Below are 23,510 nucleotides of genomic sequence, written 5' to 3' on the forward strand. Positions count from 1 at the left end.
TAGGTGTTCAAATCATGCTGTCCTCTATATGTAATTTCCTTAGACTTTTAGCAACTCTAACTCTCTGTCAATTTCTTTTTCTGCTGCTGCTGTAGTATTTTGCTTACCCTTTGACTTTGATAGTAAACCTGGCCCTGTCAGCAATTGATGCCTGTATTATTTTATGGATATCCTTTTAATAATGCCCTGGTGATTAGGTAATTAAGGTTATATAAATAGCATCTTATATACATATGTAAACATGAAAACAAGCAACATAGTTTTGGGGACCATATATGCCTTCTTATTTTGAAGTGAGCTCTTTTTTTGTAAAATTACGTTACAATTCTGGAAATCAGTAATTCTTAGTGTATTAATGATGCAGTAATTTTAAATATGAGAAAGATCTTTTTAGACTTGGAGCCAAAATCAAAATGATTGGAAATGGGGGTTTATATACCACTGTAACTTTTTTGGTGGTATCTCTCTTTTTTTTTTTTCCTGAAAAGAATTAACATTTATTAAATACTTTAGTGCCAGACATTATTCAAGGTACTTTGCAGACATAAATTCATTTAATCATTTTAACAGACTATGGTAAATTGGATTATGTTTAGACTATTCACTCTCTCCCTCTTACTTTCATGCTCCAGTGATGCTGAGTTTGCTTATGTAACTTGCTTTCGCTTCGTATTGGGCTGGGCGTGCTTCCCTTCCCTTTGGCTTTGGTCTCAGTCGTGTGACAAGCTTTAGCCAATAGGGTGTTAGTAGATGTGATCAAACAAAGACTTGAACAACTTGGAAAAGCATTCTCAGGCAGCCCTCTGGTCCCAGGAAGATGGCGCTCTCAGAGAACAAAATCACACCAACTTAGATTAGCCAACGCCCAGCTGATGCCAGCAGTCTACAGATGCATGACCAGTCCTTGCCATTGGACAGCCCCAACCAGAAGCCAAAGGGCAGGGACCATGTGTATGTCACCCATCTTGATCAGCTACCAAGAGCAGAGGGAATGGTGGAGAGTAGAGCAGTCATCGTGCCAGCATAGATGGGTTATGGTTGGAGCCCTCTTTTAGGATGCAGAGGGCTAATTTCTTATAGTTCCCTCACATGATGGTTGGTATGGTCACTTCTTAACATGGATTTTAGCACACTGGAACTCTATGGTGGTCAGTAGCATGTTTCATTGTATTGAGATTTTAATTGACAGTTTGCGTGAAATGCTTACAGCTGTACTACATGATGGTTTGTCAGAAGGGAAGAATGATTTAGGTGCCAAGTGTTATTCTTTTTTATTTTATTACAGTTCAAATGCAAAACCATTCCAGATGATTATATAAATGCAGAATCATGTGCTGGTTTCTTCTGTGCCTCTCTAGACATCTCTTTTCACCACCTCTTTTTCTTTGTCTGCAGGCCCAGACTGATCTTGCTTCCTTGGCCTTTATCCCCTTGGCTTTCCTAGACACTGCCCTGTGCTGGTGGATATCCTTCTCATTGGCTTGTTTGATGGCCGTCCATTTTCTCCCTTTGGAGTTGGGTTTCCATTGATCTTTCTGCAAAGGGTTTTTACCAGTTTTGTTGATTATTCCTTAGCCAGGGGAATAGGGAGGGCTGAGGTAAGCAGTTTGTTTGTTTTTAATTTTAAAAATTGCATCAGAAGTTGGTGACTATGGGCTCTGTTTTTGTTTTTGTTTTTAATGAGTATTTTAACCTTGATTTGGGAGTTATTTATGTACTTCACCTAGTGTTAAATTCACTGGTTACTTTGCTCCCGCTTTTGTTCAACCTCCAGGAATTATTAAATCCTTTGAAAATGGTGAAAAAATTTTGATTCTTAAAATGTGATTTCAGGAACCGCATAAGATTGTTTGACTCTTAAAATTCTATGTAGGTTTAGCAGATTTTAACCCTTACAGGTTAAGTGTTTTGTACTCTCATTCAAAAGCAGACTTGGAATTGTCTGAAGACTTCCACTCTTTGACATAAATATTGACTCATTTATAGAGAGAGTCAACTAGCAGATAAACAAGTTTCTATTTGAGTAATTTTTTTCTCCTCCTTCTTAAAATTAAACATTTGTTTATTAGGGATGTGGCCTGTTAAATGAAAGATTCAAGTTTTTGGACTTTCATCCTTTTGGGGTTTTTAAAATTTGTTTTGGCTTTTATGTATTTGGTCCTACGTGTAATTGTGAAATATTATTTTCTTGATAGATGGTGACTGCTATAAAAAACTAAATGAAAACAATTATAATTTTATGAATTTGAGTAGATTGTCATATATCAAAAATGTTTGAAATTGAAGTGTCTTGGGTCCAAGTGACCAAAGCTTTTCTAGGTCAATATCTTTCAAGTGTACTTTGCAAACCTCTATGAATATTGGGAGGTGGAGAGAGAGAGGTGAGACTAGACTATACAATAAGATAACCAATGATTAGGAAGCAACTAAGTCTCTGTCCAATGGCAGACTAAATTCCAACTCACTTATTTTCATATCTGTTGGTTTTGAAAGTTGGACTTGAGAGCAGTAGTCATTACTTCCCCTTCTGTCTTTCTGTGGCAGCTTCCACTTGGGAATAATGTTCTGAAAATGGAGAATTGTTGCTTATAGAGCTTAATTGCCTGGGATTCTCAGCCAACTGTGATTGTATGGTCTTTTTAATTCAGGATGATCAGGCAGCTGATGGCAGATTCCTTAACATGGCACGAGGGAACCAAGTGTAGAACTCTGGGAGGTTTGTAGGAATGAGTGTATTTATGACCCTCGACTGGGAGGACAAGATAAGGTGATACTTCTGTTTCCTTGTCCTGTTACTCATTGTCATTTCATTTTCTTCCATTTGTCTTTCTTTTTCATCTTTGTTTCTCTAGAAAGTTCCTTCCAGTCTTCCTCTTTTTTATACTTTTCCTTTTTTTCCCTCTTTTTTGCATTCTTATTTTATCATGGTTTTCTTTTCTCTTCGGTGTCTCGTTAAAAATGAAGACTTTCTTATTAATCATGGTGAAGCTTGGGGTGTTTGTGAGATAGAGAATAAGAGAGCTGTAAGGCTTCTGGGATTCATAGCTCTATCAGCATGATCCCAGATCCTCAAAGAAACTTGAGTGTTAATTTACTAGTTTATTATTTTTTCTGAATGTTGATTTCCTTGACCTGCAAACACATATTTATTAGCCTGACTCAAACAATGAAGCTATTAAAACTTCGGAGAAACATTGTAAAACTCTCTTTGTATCGACATTTCACCAACACACTTATCTTGGCAGTGGCAGGTAAGTTGTGGACTTTCTTTCTGCTGTTAAATGCCATCCTTTTAGAACAGAGATTCTTAACCTGAGAGGCCATAGGTGGGTTCTCTAAAATTACATAGAAGGTTTTGTACATTTCACTTGGGGGAAGGGATCTTTAACTTTTGTCTAATTCTCAAAGGAATATGTGGTTCAAAAAAGATTGAGAACCACTTATTTTAAGTATAATAGGTGAAACTCAATCTCATATGATTTCAATTCTTAGTATATTCCTCTCCTGTCTCCATTCTTTTTCTGAGGCATTCTTTTCCTTTGAGGCAAGTTAGCTCAAGTGCCATATATAGCGTCTAGGTTCTTTTTAGAAGACGTTAATACTAGCCTATTTGGCTTTATTAAATACCTATGGAATTTTAGATTGCTATTAGATTGCTTTTACATGCGTCATTAAGCATGCATAAAATGCAGACAGAGGTAGACTGTAGCCAAAGTAGGCTAGTTTGCCTACCTTTTGGCCCTTGTACTATGAAAGAGAGGTCTTGCCTATGATTAGAACCAAAAACTCTGTCTTGCAGTCATTTTATCAACATTCTTTTCCATCTGATCAGCCAAAGAAAAATTAGCATTAATATCCTGAGGATAAAGAAAGGAAAAAGTTATATTATTGATAATGCTGGAAAAAGGCATTTTTCTAATACCTTATTGTCCAATTCTTAGGGTTGCTAAGTAGCCAGGTGGTAAACAGAACTATTCTTTAAGTACAGAAAGGGTTTATAATGGTGCCTATTGAGAGCTTTGCTTATAGTAGTTAAGTAAATTTGTACTGAATAAATACGTTAAATTAACTGATAAGAAATGATTGTGATATATTGGGGTTTGGGGATATGTAGGAATTGGAGAAAGTAATTGGAGATGTAAACCAACACTCATACTCTGACCAGGTTTTTCATTTCCTGTTAGCATCTATTGTGTTTATCATCTGGACAACCATGAAGTTCAGGATAGTGACTTGTCAGTCGGTGAGTTATAAACACATGCATTTATGAATAATGTACCGTTTTATACACAGACAGCGGTGTTGATGACAATGGTAAGATTCACACCTTATAAGAAATTAGGGCTAAGACTTCTCTCTGAGCGTTAGAAAGCTTCCCTCCTAAATATTCTATATTATTGTAGTTCTTGGTTTAGTAGGATTTTTTGTTTCTTTTTGTTTGAGGGTGGTGGAGACAATCTGGCTCAATATCCCAATAGCGGGAGAGAATTTTATAAGTGATAATCACAGTATGTCATAACCCAATCTTGCCTTATTCTTAAATCCAGAGTCCTAAACATTAAGTATATTGTTAATCTGAGAAGCCATGTTGTTAAGATCTGAGCACAGACCGTGGCCAGTAGTATTTCTTTGGAGGCTCTTAAGGCTCTCTTTTGGTAAAAATAAATTAATTAAAATGAAAATTAGAAAAAAATAATCTAATGTTACTTTCTCTTACTTTGTATGAAAACCCTCTAAAGATTCTCAGAGCTATAATCAAACACTGACAGGTGATGTATTCAGTTGGTGCCTTTTTTTTTTTAACAACACTAAGCACTACAAGAGAAGAAACTACATTCCTTTACTGTATCCCCGGCACTTAACACAGTGCCTAGTACATAGCAGGCTCTTAGTAAATATAAGTTAAATCAATAAGTAAGTGATTCTTGTTCTATGCCAAGAGCTTGTGAACAGAGGATTAAGATAATGTATGTAAATGTTGTATTTTTCCCTCTTGATAGGATTGGCGGGAGCTGTGGGTGGACGATGCCATCTGGCGGTTGCTGTTTTCCATGATCCTCTTTGTCATCATGGTTCTCTGGCGACCATCTGCAAACAACCAGAGGTTCTTAGACATTTCTTATTTACCCTGCTAACCATTGAATAGCCATGTCATCAGTTAGAGGTGGTTCAGTGGGTAACAGTATCAGGGCCATGTTATATAGTGGACAGAACATTCACTGGGTCTAGAATCAGGAAACTTGAGTTCCTGTCTCAGCTCTCCTATTAATCTGCATTGTAATTTTTGGCCTACTCCCTCTCTCACCTCTGAACCTCAGTTTCCTCTTCGTATAATGAAAGAGAAATTGAACCAATCGATATGAAGTCCCTTTGAATTCTGACATCTGATAATGTTAGTATTTGTATGGGGAAAATAAGGGAGGTACATAGATTGTGACACTTGTAATGAGTGTCTCACTTGTCTAGGGTCCAGAAGGAAAGAACAGTTTCTATAGTCAGTAGCCCAGTCCATTTTGTAACAATAGAGAGCATAAAATGAAAACATTTTGTGACTGACTTTGGAATTGACAGTCTCCACGTGCATTTGCTTTTTCAAACTATAGGCAGATCTCAACTATTTAGGGATTAGCTATCTTTATTTTATGACATTTCCTGCCTTTGTTTCTCTTCTTTTTCTTTCTCCCTCTTGTGTATAGACAATTAGGAGCTTATGTTATGCAACCACGCCACCGAAGAAGGAAAAAGATGAGATGATATAACTAACCAGCTAATGTTATGATCAGACATACCAGTAAAAGATTTAGAAAGAAAATAAATGACATCCTTTTACCCTATGAAAATAGTAGCCTTGTCTTTTCACACTATAAACTTAATATTTGTGTTCTTTGACAAAAGAGAAAAATAAAGTTAGGTAAGAAAGAAAATAAAGGAGATCTGAAATTATACCGTTTAGAAAACCTAAAGACCCTCCTTTTACATCAATCTATTGATCTACTCGCTTGTTAGCTATATCTATAAAGTTTTTCCCTTCAGTCTTTTAAAAAAATTTTGCTCTACCTCTCCTTTCTTTTTCTCTTTTTAATTTAAAGCATTATGACTATGGTTCCAGTGTTAACAACCTAATGTTACTCCCTGTTCAAATATGGAATCTTCTTTCACTCAACAGTACATTGTAGAAATGCCTTCCAAGACAACTGGTTTAAGTTAAACGTACCTATTTTCTTGGATGGCATAATATTACATGGTACAAATGTAGTACAGTTAAGTAACTTATTTTCTCATGGATGGGCATTTGGACTATTTCCATTTGGAATGTTTTAGGGTCCCAAGACCACCTGTTTTTAGAAGGATTCATGGGACTCAGCATCTACTTATTCTGAGAGCAAAGGTTTATTACAGTGAAATGATGAGATCAGCAAGGAGAAAAGACAAAGATGGAGTCTGGAAAAATCCATATTTTCTTTTCCTCCTCTGAGGAAGTACATTAAGAGTACTTTTCCCAACAAAAAATGCAATAGCAGTGTTTTTACCCAGGGAAGCGCATTTAGAGACTCAGCACTCAGGTATTTATTGGGGGTTGGTTACATAAGCATCCTCTACCTAATATGTATCATAATTCCAGATTCCCAGAAGGAAAGCAAATTTTATAGATTGTATAGTACAGTCTAGGCATAGTGATCCACTTTTATCAGTTAGGGAACAGGTCAAGTGCCAGGTTTTTAGACACCAGCCATTGGGCATTCTTGTAAGGAGGTCCTTCTAAAGGCTTGCTATGTTATCTCTTAATGCACAGGGGCTTTGAAAATAGGCATAAGATATAGTGATGTATTAAGTACCTGTGTACAGATATTCTTATACACTCTAACACCCTTGCCCCATTTTTCCCCATTGCACTTATTATCTGTAACTATTAACTATAACCAGACTTAGTTGATTATCTTTGAACTTTTTAATGGCGTATTTGGTCATAGAAAATCTCAAAAATATGGAGTCAAATTTGTCGTTTTTTTCCTTTGTGGATTGTATATTTTCTGTCTTGTTTAAGAAATCCTTTCCTAGCTTAAGGTGAAGTCAAAGTTATTCTATAGTTTTTTAAAAATTTTCACAGTTGAGCTTTCATTCATCAAGAAGTGTTTGATTGTAAGTTCTCTTTTCTCTTCAGTTGCTCTGATCCTGCATCAGTAGCACATTATTTTAATTATCTTAGCTTCTTGATAAGTCTTGGTATCTGGAGAGGCCAAACCATCCTCCTCCTAAACTTCATTTTTAAACAATTTTCTTTGCTGTTGGGTCTTTAATAAAAAATTTAGCTTTTTCGTTGAATTCTAGGAAAACCTTGTCACATTTTGATAGGAATTTAATTGAATTAATGGATTAATTAAGGAAATTATACATATTTTTTAATAATTCCATCCCCGAATATGGTATAGGTCTTATTTTTTTAGTTCTTTCGGAGTTTCAGTTACATTTTATAACTTTTACTTAAATGTTTTTTTTTTTTTTTTAATTTTATAGCTCTTACGGATGCATCCTTATAAATAATATATGTGACTTCTAAATATATAGGAATGCTTTTGGTTTTTGTATGTATTATATCCATCAACCCTCCTACATTACATTACCTTGTTCTGATAATTTCTAGGTTTTCTCATTAGATTGGTTATTATCTAAAATAATGACAGTGTTATTCCTTCCTTTCCAAATAATCTCGCTGCCTAATTTCTGATTTTTGTGTTGGCTAGACCAATATAATATTGAGTCAAGGCAGTGAGTTTGGGCCTTCTTATCTTATTCTGACTTTAAAATAAATGCTTCTCAAGTGTTATCATTAACTGTTATCTACTGTGAATTTTCGTTAGTTATCCTTTAACAGGTTATGGGTGTTTCCTATTATTCCTGGCTTATAAAGAATTTTTTTTTTTTAATCATGAAAAGGCGATTTAAAAACATGGTAGAATGAAAATAATAGGCAACAGTAAGTGCAGAACAAATTCAAAGCTAAAGCATTCTAGGAATTATCTATCTGGCAGCTGCTTTGCTGACTCTCTTGGAAGTTGTGAAAGAAAAGTACCTTAGATGTACCAGATTAGACCTTCATCTTCTTAGTTCCCTACTTGGAAACTGAGATTTTAAATTACATGAGAATTTACTTACCTCTATGTGATACATATGCTTGTAAGTGAACATTTATTGAATGCTTACTGTGTCAGGTATTCTAAGCACTTTTGAAATGAATTATTTACTTTCCATAGAATATCTCTATGAGTAATGTTCTGTTATCCCCCATTCACAGATGGGAAAACTAGGGCACAGAGAGAATAAGTAATTTGTCCAAAGTCACAGGTAGTATGTGGCTGAACCTGCATTCTTAAATATGACACTGTCCGGCATTTCCTTTGCTGATATAGGTAATTGAGAGCTTTTGAAAGGGAAGAATTATTTTATTATTCACTAAACTGATTTTATGAATGACTGTAATTGGCAGTTCCAGTAATTAGTCCTGTAAAATCCAGACAGTGGAGCAGATTTTGTAGTTTTCTAATTTTTTTCCATCTGTTCTACCTTTGTTCTGTCAGATTTGCATTTTCACCATTATCTGAGGAAGAGGAGGAGGATGAACAAAAGGAACCTATGCTGAAAGAAAGCTTTGGTAGTGATAAAATTCACCTTTAATTTGTACTTCAAATATCCTTTCCTGGTTTTTAGAAATAGGGTAAAGCAAATACAGTTGACCCTGAACCACATGGGGGGTTAAGGGCGCTGACTGCCTCCCCACATAGTCAAAAACCTATGTATAACTTTTGATTCCCCCCAGAACTTAACTACTAATAGTCTACTGTTGACTGGAAGGAAGCTTTACCTATAACATAAACAATTGATTAACACGTATTTTGTATGTTATATGTTTTATATGCTGTATTCTTACAATAAAGTAAGCTAGAGAAAAGACAGTGCTATTAAGAAAATCATTAAGGAAGAAAAAATACATTTACTGTGTTTATTGAAAAAAATCCACCTATAAGTGGACCTGCACAGTTCAAACACATGTTGTTCAAGGGTCAACTATATAACATTTTGAGTGTCAAAATCAGGATACTTTGATAAAAGTACATTGTTTATTATCTTAAGCTATGTTGTTCCTTAGTCTGGTCTGTGGTGAAGTTAGGGCAAAGCAAAAATAAGGTATGACTCTTAAGATGAAGCCATGGTAAATTAAGTGAGTAATTGTGTATTAAATGTCCAGTTTGCTTACTAGAGATGAGCTGAAAATTTGGCTTTCAGCTTCCCAGCATAAATGTAAAGATGGAGAAACTGTTATATAATTCAGTGTCAATAAGCTTAAAGATCTGACTCCATTTTTGTAATCATTGCTGGTCTGTTTACATAGTTAACCACTCTCTTTTTTTCTTTACAGAAGGAATGAAAATGAGAAGTACCAAACAAGAACCAAATGGAAATAGTAAAGTAAACAAAGCAGTAAGTGTGACTTATTTTTTTTCCTGTTTTCCCTTCAGCAGTTATGTATAAGCCTTAATGATTTCTTTACCTATGCTATAAGTAAGCATGCTTTATAAATCTTTTAATTTAATATTGTTACATTTACATTTTTAAAAACAGACAGTAAGTGATTCTGTCTAGGATTTAGTAATCTTTAATGAGATGATTTGGTACTATGTCCTGAAAAGATACCAGACCAATCTGATAGTTCTGTTTATTGGTTTTTATCAATGAAGTCATAGCCTCATTAATAACCTAAGGTCTTTTTTGTAGTCAAGATCAAGATTTTTTTTAGTTGGCATTTTTTTGTGTTTCTTTGTTTTAGAACTGTTCGTTCACTCTACATTAAGGACTTTAGAATTTATTTCAGTTTACAGGAGCGAAGCTTACATGAAGTAAACTCTAGGTTTAGACCACTGAGCAGAAAGCATTTAAGGATGTAGAATATCATTTTATATTTCAGTTATATAGTTTTTAAAGTTATTTGACTTTTCTGTTTAGTAGTCTCATTTGTTATGTGAATATACTGCTTCAGAGTGACAAAAGATTAAATTTAAAGATTTTGAGACCTCTGTAGATCCTTACATGAGATATATTATTTTATGTATTTTAGTAATAACTGGTACTTGTATGTTCCCAGCAGGAAGATGATTTGAAGTGGGTAGAAGAGAATGTTCCTTCTTCTGTAACAGATGTGTAAGTCTTTGAATCATTACAAGAATCCTGTTTCAAAGTTAGTATTTTATTATTTTAATGAATGCTTGTAGTTAACTTTAGAAGTAAAAAATTACTTAATAATTAAAAATGTTTAAAAGATGTTAAAAAATAATGAAAGATTGAGAATGATATACAAAGAAAAGTAATCAGAATTATTTGTTCAGATGACATTTCTGCTTAGAAAGATTTAGCTATAGATCTCTGTTGATTTAGCTAAAATCAATGGGATAATTCTTTTGGAATTTTTGAGTTCCTTTCCATGGCCATAATTTTATTAAACATTGGTCCTATTATAAAGCAGAACATGTTTTGTTTTTTTCTATACAATTCCAGTAATTTTGATTCTTATTTTTGCATTTGCTTTACACCCCTCCCAGACAGCCATTAATTAATTAAAAATCTTAACAAACAAACAAAAAAGCTTTTAATTGCAATTATTATTCCACTGTCCTTTATGAACCACTTACAGCTGTATTTTACATTATTCAATTTGGTGTTTTTCTCTCTACAGAGCACTTCCAGCCCTTCTGGATTCAGATGAGGTTAGTAATCAAATCATGTGCATAAACTGGATCTAGTGACTTAATAGGGAGTCATAAGTCCTCTTTTCAGGGAGATTTTGTTTATTTGACTCAATAAGAGTATCATTGAAAAAGGATGAGAGTAGAAATACTGATTTTGGAACTCAAATATGTAAGATTGCTTCCTTTCTTATACATGTTTCCTTTTTTTTCCCCCAAAGCTTATATGATCAGACTTTGCAATGTTTTGTTTAAATTGGGTAGCAAGTACCTTACTGTCTTGTGTTCTAGTTCCTTTGTTTAAATTGGGTAGCAAATACCATACTGTCCTGCATTCTAGTTCCTTTGTCTTTAAGAAATTCACATTTAACCCTTACCTAGGCAAAAATAATAGAAGTATTCAGAAAGGAGTATAATAGATCAAAGCTACCTACTAAGCTACCTACTAAGTTATTATTCAATGTTATGTCTTTCATTATTCTCTTCAGATACTAAGGTTTAAAATTAGTATCTCTAATGTTTATATTGCTTTTTAATCTTTTAATGTGCCTCCATACAGTTCATTTAGAAGGCTTCACAATAAAGGCTTGGGAACTAGTTCTGGACATGTTCTGAATATTAGGTTATTCTAGAGTCTCTTGATTTTAGAAGGCCTTTTGAACACACCAGAAATGGTGAAAAATACATAAAATGACCATCCTAATGATTCTCAAGTGCAGTGTTAACTATATATTCATTATTGTGCAACAGATCTCTAGAACTTTTTCATCGATGTAATTTTACTGAATATATAATATATGGATATACCATAGTCGTTTATACACTATTATATTTTTGGACACTTAATTCTTTCTAGTATTTTGTTATGAGTGTTTCAGTAGAAATGTTTGGGGGTAAATCTTTGCCTATATCTAGGAGTATTTCTTCAAGTCCTAAATCAGAGGAGGTACACATTTTTATTAAAGGTTATTCTTGAGTAAATATTTGTTTAATCATCTTCATCATCTCTAAGATATTTGTAATTCCTTTTGATTTGTGGTTTGATGTCCAAAAGCCTACAGATTTTGATTCAGTTAAATCTTGTGTAGGGCCTGGACATCTCTATGTTTCAAAATCTTCATAATGATTAGGAATATAAACATAGATATTTAATGAACATAAACAGGTATTTGTGGAAAATGCTCGTGCGCATTATTTATGTAGAAGATATTTGGAACATAGACCGTTTAAAATTAATGCACTTAGAGTAACCTTTTTTCTTTTTCTAGGAACGAATGATTACACATTTTGAAAGGTCCAAAATGGAGTAAAGAATGGGAAGGCATGCAATTGAAGATGGCTAGTATCTGGGAAGAGATCAGCTTCTGTGTCAGTCTCCATAGGATTAAAGGAGGCAGTGACATCCTGATCGGTTCCTTGATCCAAATTTGTGCATTGGAGCTGGCGAGAGGTGTCAGAACACGGAGAATATCTTATTGAAAACAAGTTCATAGGATGAGAAAAATCTTCAAGTTTCTTATTTACAACATTGATGCCCCTTTCTCTCCCACACCCTGACATGGATGTTTATGCAACTTACGTGTGTTGTTCCTGAACCTTCTATAATGTTTAAATTGTTTAATCTGTCAAACTAAAAACTTTAACATCTGAAGAACTATGACATCAACACCATAATATGTAATCTCCGGGAGCAACTGCCTGTAATTTTTATTTATTTAGGGAGTTAGTTAAAGGTGATGGGGAAAATTGTTAATGATCTTTCTGTTTCCTGGGAAGCCAAGGTTATATCTTTCAAAGGTAGTTTTAAGAAAAAAAGAATCCTCCTGACTTAAGGAGCTGTGGTTCTATCAGTGATTAAAAGAGAAGAAAAGAAAGGAACTGTTACAGTGTAATTCAGATCATTTAAAAAAGCAAAATCAAGTGCAATTTTGTTTACAAATGGTGTATATTAAAGATTTTTCTATTTCAGATGTACTTTAGAGAGAAATATTAGCTTAACTCTTTTGACATCTGCTATTGTGACAGATCCCATTGCTGGCAATGTGGTGCACACTCCAGAACTTTTAACTACTGTTTTGTAAGCCTCCAAGGCAGCAATGCTTTGTTTGCGTTCATGCCATTCACTGGGTGTTGCACTAGATGCAGAGAGGCACTCCAGCTAAGTGCTTATGAGTGAGCACCCTGCGGACTGTAATCCTTCAGAAGCAGGAGCTAATAGAAAGGAAACAGGTCCTTCTCGCTTAATTTAAACAGTTTTTCCTGCATGAAGTGGTGTGGAGGCCCTGGACTGCTGCTTATTCTTTAGGATTGAATATTCTTGTATCTGGTGTTGGTTTAGAGACTTTATAAGACATCACAACGTGATGGGATTCATTTGAAGCACTATATTTCTGTTTTAATGGTTTTGTCCACTTTTGCCTTCCCAAGAGTTTTGTTCTACATAGAAAGTTCATGCCATTTTTTAATATAAAAAAAATGTTAACAAAATTATTATGTGGTTTGGTTTTTTTTTAGATTTTCTCTAAAGCTCCTTCTTTTTCCTAAACTCTCTCATGGGAATTTTTCCTTCCATGGTTTTTATTCTGTATCTTCTTATCTGTTGAAACCAGTGACCACATGACCACAGTCTTCACTAACTCTTACTATAGTGAAAGTGTTTACATTTATGTAACATTTCTCTACAGCTGTTTGCTGTGATTTTTTAAAAAATCACCTAGGCAATATCTCTAAGGAACCATATGAGGAACTGACTGTATTCTCAGGTTAACCTTTTGCTAAAGGCTGTTGCAGCTGTTGCAACTGTTGTAGGCTTCTGTTTTTCCATGTTAAAACTTCGAATGATAGTCATAATGCTTCAGAATAGCTGGTCAAATATTTTTTGAGGCTGGTTAGATGTTGACTTGAGACTAGGGGAAAAAAACAATTATTGCATTGGGCAGGAGTGTACAGTACACATTCCGTAACCTGGGATCTGATAATTCTGCTTTTTCTTATGTCTTCTTATGTTATGATTGGGGTATAGTGTTATCATTTTTTAGAACAGATTCAGAAGGAATTTGTAGTATTACATTGACTTGTTACCTTATAGTTTTGTCTATTTTAGTCTTGGTCCTTGAGCCTGCAACTACAAGGTATTATTAGGCCTTCTTCCAGCACAGCAGCTGGCAATTCAAAATTTTCAAGGTGTCCAGTTTCTGTGGTAAAAATCAGATATAACACAAGATTTGTTTAGCTATTTTGTGTTTTTTACTACTTGAAAATATTTCACTTATCATAAACAGCATTTGGTAAAGATGGGATAATATTCCTAATTTACAGATGACATTGTATAAAAACAAAATGACCAGGGCCAGTCTTTTTACTTCATATCATAGGCTCACCCCCCCCTTTTTTTTTTTTTTACATTTTTACTTTAAACCAAAATGTTTAATTTTGTGACATTTCTTGGAATTGCCAAATTCAGGTCATTCTTGCCGTGTTTCTCAAACTTTAAAGTGCATGGCTTCACCTTGGGGACTTATTAAAAACAGACTGCTGGACGCCCCCCTACCCCACCCACCCCTCTTCAGAATTTCTGGTTCAGTAGGGCTAGCATGAGGCCTGAGACTATTTCTAACAAGTTCCCAGGTGATGCTGATGCTACTGGTCTAGGAACCGACCCCTCACCCCAACCACTGGCGTGGAACAACTTTTAAAATACAAGGGTAAGGCTGGGATGATGATGGTAATACTAAAACTACCATTTATTGAGTGTTCAGTGTGTCAGGTATTGCTAAGCTCTCACGACGCTAGGTAGGTACATAAATAACTGCCATCATTTTGCAGATAAGGAAATCTAAAGCCTCTGGAGATGAAATTTCTTAAACGTCACAGCTCATTTCCAAAATGACAGATCTCCATCCAAGGTCTGACGCCAGAGCCCGAATTCTTTGACCATCACGCTACACTGCCTAAGACAGTTCTAAGATTTAGATATTTTCTTCTTGTTAAACTCATGGCTACTAAGACTCCACGAAGGAGAAACTCAGGGTCTAGAGTGAAACGGGAGTCCCAAGCCTACGTGCATTCCTTGCAGGTGCATTAGGAGCCGAGGCGGAAGGGGTGGGACTTCGGTTGCGGAAGGGGCTGGTTTAGACCAGCAGGAAGTCCGGTGTCCACGATGGCTCTGTTGCCGAAGATCCTGTAGTTGCGGTCCTTAGCTAGACCCTGGTGGGCCACTCCCTTAGTCTAGTTCTGGCCCCGGGCCTGGCCAGCACGCTTAGGGGGAGACTGAAGCGGCGACTCTGCCCGCCGCCATGCACGACGCCTTCGAGCCGGTGCCGATCTTAGAAAAGCTGCCTTTGCAGATCGACTGTCTGGCCGCCTGGGGTGAGCCCAAAGACCGAGGGGCCCTGGCAGGGGCAGCGCGGGAGCGGCCCAGACCTCCCAAGAGTCTGGGGAAGTGGACGGGAGTTTGGCTGTGTGGGTTCCTGTCTGATGCTGTCCTAGAGGGGGCTGGGATGAAGGAGTGCGGAGCATTGTAGATACTGAGGGCGGTGGGGCTGTTTGGGCGATCCCCAAGGACTCAGGCATTGTAGGGACGTTTCACCTGCCCTTGCTCTTGGTGCAGAGTTGGAGGTTGAGCTTTCCTTACTAATCGTGCTCGGCTTTGGCTCATTACGATTCCTAAGAAGTCTTTAGTTTGGAGGCACAAGCAGTGGGAAGTTTTCATCCTGCCAGGGACTTGAACTTACCTAGATGATTGTGTTGTACTGTTTTTTGGAGGGGAGGAGTAGGCTAGGGGAGATAGAACAAGTTAACACCATATGCCTTTTTTCCGTTCCTAATCTAATCCATTCATCGTTTACTTCTCATTATTGTAGGTAATTTAACGTTGTTACTCTGAACTCTTATCTAGCCAAATGGTTGATTGCCTTGTATTCAAAGTGCCCAAGTTACCTAACTGTGTAGGTAGAAGAGCATCATTCCAGACTGAATGAAATCTAACCAATAAAAACTTTCATAATCGTGGCCAGTGCAGAAAGCAGAGTCAGGCATCCCTTATCTCTTGTATACTCTGGAAGACAGAAGGTTTCAGGGGTCTAAACCTTGACTCTTAACTATGAACATTACGTTGCCATTTATGAGTGATTGTGCCTAATGTTTGTGCCAAAGACCAAACATATAATTCCAGTCTTTCGTGTTAATGTTCAGGCACTGAAAATCAAGGGCCATGAAAAGGTAGCTCAGAATCCTTAATCAGATCTTATAATGATCTAAGTACCCATGATAGACCTGGTGGATTCTTGGTGGTAGCAGGCACTTTATGCATCATCTGTGCACAGTTCCACCCAGTCAGCCTTGCAGAGTTCTTCACAGCCTCTGCAGTAGGGTGCTTTCACTACAAATCTTTATGTTAATGTGCACCCTTCCTGCCTTTAGCAGCCCTGGCCTCTTTAAAATCACACCTCCAAAGTAAGCTGACCTAGTCCTTTGGGTTAAGGGGAGAATCCTGCTTCCTCCAGATTATCTCAAGAATGCCTCCTTTTTCTGTCATTAAATGCTCTGAGAAAGAATTAAAAATAGAGAAAAAATATAATACATATACATATCAAATACATATTTGATATTTCCTCATCAAATATGTATTAAGTGCCTACATGGACCAGTCTCTGCTAAGGACAGGAATACTAGGATAAATAAGACACAGTGCCTTTGCTTCTGGGACACACGCTGGGGGACAAAGACATAAACAGATTTTGATACAAAATAAGTAATACTAGAGGCATATGCCACCTATTAGGGAAGCTTGGAGGAGGGTTACTCAACTCTGCCTTGGACATAAGCTTCTGAAAAGGATGGATTCAGTTGCTTATCACACTTTACTTGTCACATGCTTGACTCATACCCTATGGGACTAGGAGTACACATATCTCAGCCTCGCACATCAATTCCACTTTGGCACAGTAGATTCCCTGTACCTGTGCTTTTCAGGAAGACAGTTTTGAAATGGTAGATAGCATTTGGCCTGCCTTGATTTCTCACCAGACAAGAAAAGTGCCTGTTGCGTCCTAGGATGCTGTGGTAGGTACAAGAGGCCATTTACCGCCTCCTGCCTCAAAACTATTTTCAGACTTTATCAGCAGTAAACATTGCTCTTTCTAGTCATTACCCATTTCACCTGAAGATTATTCAAGAACCTCCAGGAGCCAGATCATGCAAGGCCAGACAATATTTGAGCTGGAAGATGTCTTTGAGACATCTATCTCTCGGGAAATGGAAATGAAGAAGATACTGATGCTGATGACTTCTCCCTAAACTCCAGCATTGTAGAATCCAGCTGTCTTTTCAGCATCTTCATTTGGATGTCTAGTAGCATGGCCAGAACAGTTCTTGATGATTACACTCTCCCAAAACATGCCTGTTCCCCCGTGTCCCACATCTCAGCAAATGGCATTTCTTTTTACCCATCTGGCTAAGGCCAAAAACCTTGGAATCATTCTTGACTTCTCTTTTTCTCTTATACACTACATCAAGTCCATCAGTAAATTTGTCTGCTCCACCTCCAGAATAAATCTAGAATCTAGTCATTTCTTTCCATCTCTACTTTTTCTACTCTTGATGAGGGCATCATCCTCTGTCATCTGAATTACTGTAATAGTCTTCTGACTGATCACCCAGTGTTTGCCATTGTACCATTTTCAGTTTTTTATCCACATAGAGGTAGAGTGATCCTTTGAAAACATAATCTAATCAAATATCGTCTGCTCAAACTGTTCAGTGTGTTTCCATCACAACTAGAATTAAGTTCCAAAGCCCCTACCATGGTGGCTACACCTGACATGATCAGGCCTCTGGTTACTTCCTTGACTTTATCACGCATGCTGTTACCCCTTGTGTCTTTCTGGTAATAGTCTTAGTCATACAGTCTTCCTTGTTCCATGAACACACAAAGCATGTATGCACCTCAGGACCTTTGCACTCGCTGTTTCTGCTTCCTGGCACTGTCTTGCTCTAGATATTTCATGGCTCATTCCTCATTTCATTCAGATCTCTGCTGAAATGTCACATAAATCAGCAAGACCTTCCCTAATTACCTATATAAAAGAGAATGCCACTTCCACCAATGTGCTAGTTCTTACTTAAGACTTATTTTTCTTTTTATCATGGATTGCAACTTAATGCTATTTTATATATCATTGTCTTTCTTACTCCATATTAGAATATAAATTCCTTCAGAGTAGGAACTTTGTTTTATATATTCTTTATTTGCTGAGCCTAGAACAGTTCTTGACTCCTAATAGGTATTCATTACATAGGTATTTAATTAATAAATAATGATATTAATAGTAATAACTTTCATTTATTGCAGACTAATCATATTGAGCCTTTATAAAATAATAACTCCATCTCGCAGAGGAAGAACCTCAGAATTTAAGTAATTTTTCCAGGGTCACATATCTAGTAAACCATGCCTGATTCTAGAGCCTGGTTCCCAAACTTTAATGTATATTCAGAGCCTGTAAAAAAATGCAGATTTGTGTGTGTGTGTGTGTATCTGTATATGCATATACACAATTATATTTGTTTATATTATCCAGAGAAACAATAGAGAAATAAATCAAAAATTACTAAAATGGTTACATATAGCAGAAGGGAGAGAACAGGGTGGAGTAGACAAAGATGGAAGCTAGACTTCTCAATTTTAGCTTTGGAACTACATAAATGTCTCACGTAATGAAAAATTTAAATTAAAGAATGCAGATTTCTGGGCAACACTGCAGAATCATTGATTCAGAATCTCTGGGAGCAGGGCTCAGGAACGTGCATTTTAAATAAGTCCCAGTGATTCTGATATGGCTAATCAGGAGCTTTTGCTTTGAGAAACACTACTCTTTGTCCTGTGACCCAAAGAAGGGAAGTGACCACCAGTTTATTTCCTGCAGTGGCCAGGATTGGGCCAGAAATGGAATTGTTAATCACATGAGATTGGACGGAGTTGCACTGTTGGGCAGAACTTCAGTAGGGCAGTTACGAGCAAGAGGACTCACTCACTTCCCAGGAGGGATCGAGTCTAGCCTTGTGGCTCAGGATAGGCCTTCAAGAATTTTCTAGGGCTGGCTCTCATTTGTTTATGTCTGTGTGAGACTTCTTTGTGTAGTGTGTTTCACTTTCTGATATGCAGTATTGAGTCTCAGAAGGGGCTGTCTACCCAATGCTGTGCCTGCTCTACACAGCCATGCATGTAAAACACAGAATGAGAAGCCTGTAGAGCAGGCTCTAGAGCAGGCTTCTCATTCTGTGTTTTGCATGCATGGCTGTGTTATCTGGTGACATGTCATAAAATAGGAGGCCCAACATGGGTTAGGTCCTCTGCTGGCCACCTGAGCCCCCACTGAATTCTTTAACTACATTGTGCCTCTTCAGGGTTCAGTGTTTTTACTTGGATGATACACTGTTTTTCCTTACAAGCTTGAGTATTAGGAATGAGTTTGTGTGTGGTGCTTTTACTGTTTAAAGGACAGTTGTCAAAAAACTTTGCATATATGATAAATGCATTTTCCCTTAGTACCTCCAAATGAAAGCATGAAAAGGGTCAAATAAGATTTCAATTAAAATTTTAAAAATAAATGTGAACTTACTTGATTCCATTTTATGTCCAGTAGATTAGACATTTGATAAAGAACATATTTTGGCAAATAAACATTTCAATAAAAATGGAAAATGGCCTCTCAGATATCATGCTTATGAGTTTGACTTCATCTTTTGGTAGTGCAGCTTCTTGAGGACTTAAGCCTCAGTGTGACAGCATTGGAGATCTGTAAGTTAACTGATGGCAGACGTGGAAGGACATGTAGCGTGAGACCAGTTGAGGCCATCACAGGGGGTCCTGGAGAGGGCTTTTGGGAGGTATGTTGTAGAGGTAAAATTGATAGAACTTACAGACCTGGGTGGAAGATGAGGCTGTTAAAAGAGATAAAGAAAAACAGGAACTGGCAGGGGTTTGGGGGGCACAGTTGAGATGGAAGGATAGGGAGGATAGTGAACATTATATTGGCTTTTTGGTTATAGGTTTTTATGTATGCTATAAGCGAATCTAAAAAATTTTTTCACTTCATTTTATTTATACCTGAAATATCGGCGAGTACCCTAAAAAATCAATTCAAATATCGCCAATTGCTCAATACAGTGATATCTATAACTAGAGTTCTAAATAATATCTTTTACAAAGCAAGTGTTGTGAATTGAATTCTTTTTTTCCCTCATGTTCTACTCCAACATAAATCTCCATTGTTCTATTAGAGCTTCTACTTACATCATTATAGCATATAATGTTTTACTTTCTGTGTTTGCTTTAAAATGCAAAATAAAAGAAGATAGAATCACTATCTTTTTCCTGAAGACTGATGTCCAAAAGACATCAACCTGGAGAATGTTCCTGAGGTGGCTTCTGACTTGTTTTCATAAATATAACTGCTGCCTTCCAGACAACCTCTGTCCAACATCCATTCGTTTGATATAGAATACCCTGCTGCCTTCCAGACAACCTCTGTCCAACATCCATTCGTTTGATTTAGAATACCTTAATAAGTGCATCACAGCATGTGGTTAGGTCCTGAGCCTTCTACAGACATCTTACTACATGTGTGACTCTGGACAAGTTACTTATCCCAAAGGCCTTAACTTCCACATTTATTAAATGGAGATTTATAAAAAGGTCTTATTTCAAAGGATAGTTGTGAGGATTAGTGAAGTAACATATGATATGTGCTGAGCATTTCCTTGCAGATGCTCAATAGGGTTTATCTGTTTGTATTGTTATCCAGTATTTTATTTTACAAAGGATCAAGAGGGTTTATGAAAGGAATGACTGTCAGGGTAATTATTTAAACCATTTTGAAACCTCTTTACTTTTAGTGTAGACCAGTGTCTCTCAAAATGTGGTCCTTGAACCAACAGCATCAGCATCCCCTGGGAACCTGTTAGAAATGCAAGTTCCCAGGCCCACTTCCAGACCTAATGAATCGGAAGCTGAGATAGGGCCCTGCGATCTACTTTAAGAAACCCTCAGATAATTCCGATACAAACCAAAGTTTAAGAACCATGGGCCTAGACCAACTTTTTTTTCTTTTTAAATAAGAGCTTTATTGACATATAATTTGTATATTATACATTTCACCCATTTAAAATGTACAGGTCAGTGGTTTTTAGTACATTCACAGAATAGTAGTGCAAGTATTGCCACAGTCAACTTTAGAACATTTTATCACCCTAAAAAGAAACCCATTAGTATTCACTCCCCATTTCTTCCTAAGCCCACTAAGCCCTAGGCAACCACTAATCTTTCTGTCCCTATAGATTTGCCTGTTCTGGACATTTCATATAAATAGAATCATACAATATGTAGCCTTTTTTTGTCTGGCTTCTTTCATTTAGCATAATGTCAGGTTCATCCCTGTTTTTACATGTATCAGCAGTTGTTCCTTTTAATAGCTGACTGATATTCCTTTGTCTGGATATGCCACATTTTGTTTATCCATTCATCAGTTGATGGATGTTTGGGTTGTTTCTACCTTTTGGCTGTTACCAATGATGCTACTATGAACATTTGTATATAAGTTTTTATGTGGACATATGTTTTCATTTCTCGTGTAAATGTCCAGGGGTGGAATTGTTAGGTCATATGGTAATTCTACATTTAATCTTTTGAGGGATTGCCAGACTGTTTTCTAAAGTTGACAGCATCCTACCAACAATGTTTGAGGGTTCCAATTTCTTTACATCTTCATCAGCACTTATTACCATCTGCTAGACTATCTTTTGAGATCATGAATTCTTTAAGTTTAACATACTATGGCACTTCTTATTTTCCCTCAAGTAAAATCATTAAATCTTCAAAGGATGCCTTTTAGTTATTCGTGAGATTAGGTACCTAGTTTCATGTTTATACTATCTTTTATGATTTTATAAACTTCCATCATACTTTGGTCAGTTTCATTTTGGAACAGTGAAGCCAGAGACATTTTTTATCCTCTAAAATGTTTAGCCTAGTAATTATTGAATAAATACATTTAATTTTCAAATGTTTCTTGGCTATAAACATTCTTTAGCTTTGTGAAATGCCTGCTATCAAAAGCAGCTCATTTTCTTGACTCTTTGATTCTGATTCCACCCCCAGATAAAGAAATAGAGTCTTTTAAAGCTGGCTGTCCTTTTTCATAGCTCTTTTCTTTTCCAGAGGAATGGCTTCTTGTTGGAACCAAACAAGGACATCTTCTTCTGTATAGGATTCGGAAGGATGTTGGTAAGTGGCAATTTTTCAGAATTGAGAAAGACATGGTTTATAACCCACACACACACGCACACACAAAAAGTTTTGATAGTTGGCTAGTATACAACTATGAAATCAGTGATTCCTGGACCATTCAAAGAATGATTAGGGTTGGGAGTAGTGCAGTTGGAAGAAGCATGAAGGAATCTCCAGGATTTTTTTCCAAACTATATTTCCCTGCTCCCATCTGGGAGGCGGAAGGGGAGGTGGAGCTGGATGTTTCTTCTCTCTTCATTTTTTGGAAACCCACTGCCAAAAATTAGAAATATTACTGGTGGGAATTAAGATTTTTCTGTAAACGATGTGGTAGTGGGAAAAAAAATTAGGAACCATTCACTTAAAAGACCTTATTAACTAGGTAGACTAGGTGAATGAAGACCTGGGTTTGAGTCCAGCTTTACTTCTCTTTGGCCACTTGACTGTGAGTAGGTCCTTTCCAACATCATTTTTATCTTCCATTAACTCTTTTTCTCACAAATTTGTTGAGGTTGGATGCAATAAAATGCTCGAAAGAACTTTAAAAACTAAAGATCTAATCAAATGTGACTTTGTCACTAAAAATGTAGAATAATAACTAAAAGTATGTGAAATTTATTCTGTTAAGATATTCTCTTTTGTGGAAAAAAGTACTTTACTCCCTTTTCCTAATTTTATTTCTGTGCTGTCTTTATGGAAAATTGGTATGTTTGGATATTATGCCCTGGAGACACGGAGTCTATAGAAATAATCTGCTGCTAATGCCTGAGTAGGTTGACTCATATGAAATTGTCATTATTTGACCATATTAGGAAAAAAACAAAATTTCATAGCTTTCAACCTAATAAATAACTTTCTTTAGTGAACAAGTTAAAGAAGAGAGGAGATAGAGCCTTCTCTTTAGATCCTGGAGCAAAAGGTAACTGGAGGAGAAGAACATCTAAATAGGGTAGGGAAGGAAAAATATTATTTTTCCCTCTACTCATTTTAGGTTCATTGGCTGAGGACCTGTGAATTAGACTGACAAAAGACATATTAAGAAGAGAAAAACAAACAGGTTTATTAACTTGTGCATCCTACATACGCACGAGAGCACTCAGTGGTGAATAACTCAAAGGGTGATTTGAACTTGGGCTTACATTTTAACAACAGAACAGTACATTTTTAGCGAAGTGACGAGACAAAAAGGACTTTGAATTTCTAGAGTGGCAAATTGTGGGAAAGCAAATATATAGGGGAACTAATTGGAGATAAGTTTGTTATATAGGTTCTTCTGATGCCATCTCTGGGCTGATAAGGGTCTTGAGTTGTCTCTGGTGATTAAATTCTGTCCTTCCTTATAGAGAGGGGAAGAGGCAGCTTTGTAAATTTATGTCCTGCTTTTAGGCAAATAGGGGGAGAGCAGAGAGGGCTTTTCTTGTATCTGCTTCTTCTCAGTTATCTTCAGCTCAAGATAATTCTTATGCCAAAGTAGCCAATTCTGGGGT

General features: G+C 36.5%; 2 protein-coding genes across 7 annotated transcripts in view; both read left to right on the forward strand.

Annotated features, from left to right (window-relative positions):
* TMEM87A (transmembrane protein 87A) overlaps nucleotides 1–13,223 on the forward strand; it is a 37,131-nt gene extending 23,908 nt beyond the window's left edge. Inside the window, exons 12-20 of one of the 5 annotated variants that reach the window (XM_025038734.1) lie at nucleotides 96–167; nucleotides 3,143–3,251; nucleotides 4,185–4,243; nucleotides 5,001–5,104; nucleotides 8,577–8,650; nucleotides 9,416–9,477; nucleotides 10,139–10,194; nucleotides 10,727–10,757; nucleotides 12,005–13,223. In XM_025038734.1, coding sequence (XP_024894502.1) covers nucleotides 96–167; nucleotides 3,143–3,251; nucleotides 4,185–4,243; nucleotides 5,001–5,104; nucleotides 8,577–8,650; nucleotides 9,416–9,477; nucleotides 10,139–10,194; nucleotides 10,727–10,757; nucleotides 12,005–12,046 — 609 coding nt within the window. In that variant the 3' untranslated portion in view covers nucleotides 12,047–13,223. Of the gene's footprint in view, nucleotides 1–95; nucleotides 168–1,395; nucleotides 1,465–3,142; nucleotides 3,252–4,184; nucleotides 4,244–5,000; nucleotides 5,105–8,576; nucleotides 8,651–9,415; nucleotides 9,478–10,138; nucleotides 10,195–10,726; nucleotides 10,758–12,004 lie in introns of all 5 variants that reach the window. The other 4 variants (XM_015595935.2, XM_015595934.2, XM_006920458.3 and 1 more) reach the window with 4 other exon arrangements.
* A 1,634-nt stretch (nucleotides 13,224–14,857) lies between these two features.
* The window catches only part of VPS39 (VPS39, HOPS complex subunit), a 45,012-nt gene continuing 36,359 nt past the window's right edge, over nucleotides 14,858–23,510 (forward strand). For both annotated transcript variants that reach the window (XM_025038811.1, XM_006920461.3), the window contains exons 1-2: nucleotides 14,858–15,104; nucleotides 21,955–22,020. In XM_025038811.1, coding sequence (XP_024894579.1) covers nucleotides 15,032–15,104; nucleotides 21,955–22,020 — 139 coding nt within the window. In that variant the 5' untranslated portion in view covers nucleotides 14,858–15,031. The remainder of the gene's footprint in view (nucleotides 15,105–21,954; nucleotides 22,021–23,510) is intronic.

Source organism: Pteropus alecto, unplaced genomic scaffold, assembly GCF_000325575.1.
Source record: "Pteropus alecto unplaced genomic scaffold, ASM32557v1 scaffold86, whole genome shotgun sequence".
Classification (NCBI taxonomy): Eukaryota; Metazoa; Chordata; class Mammalia; order Chiroptera; family Pteropodidae; genus Pteropus; species Pteropus alecto.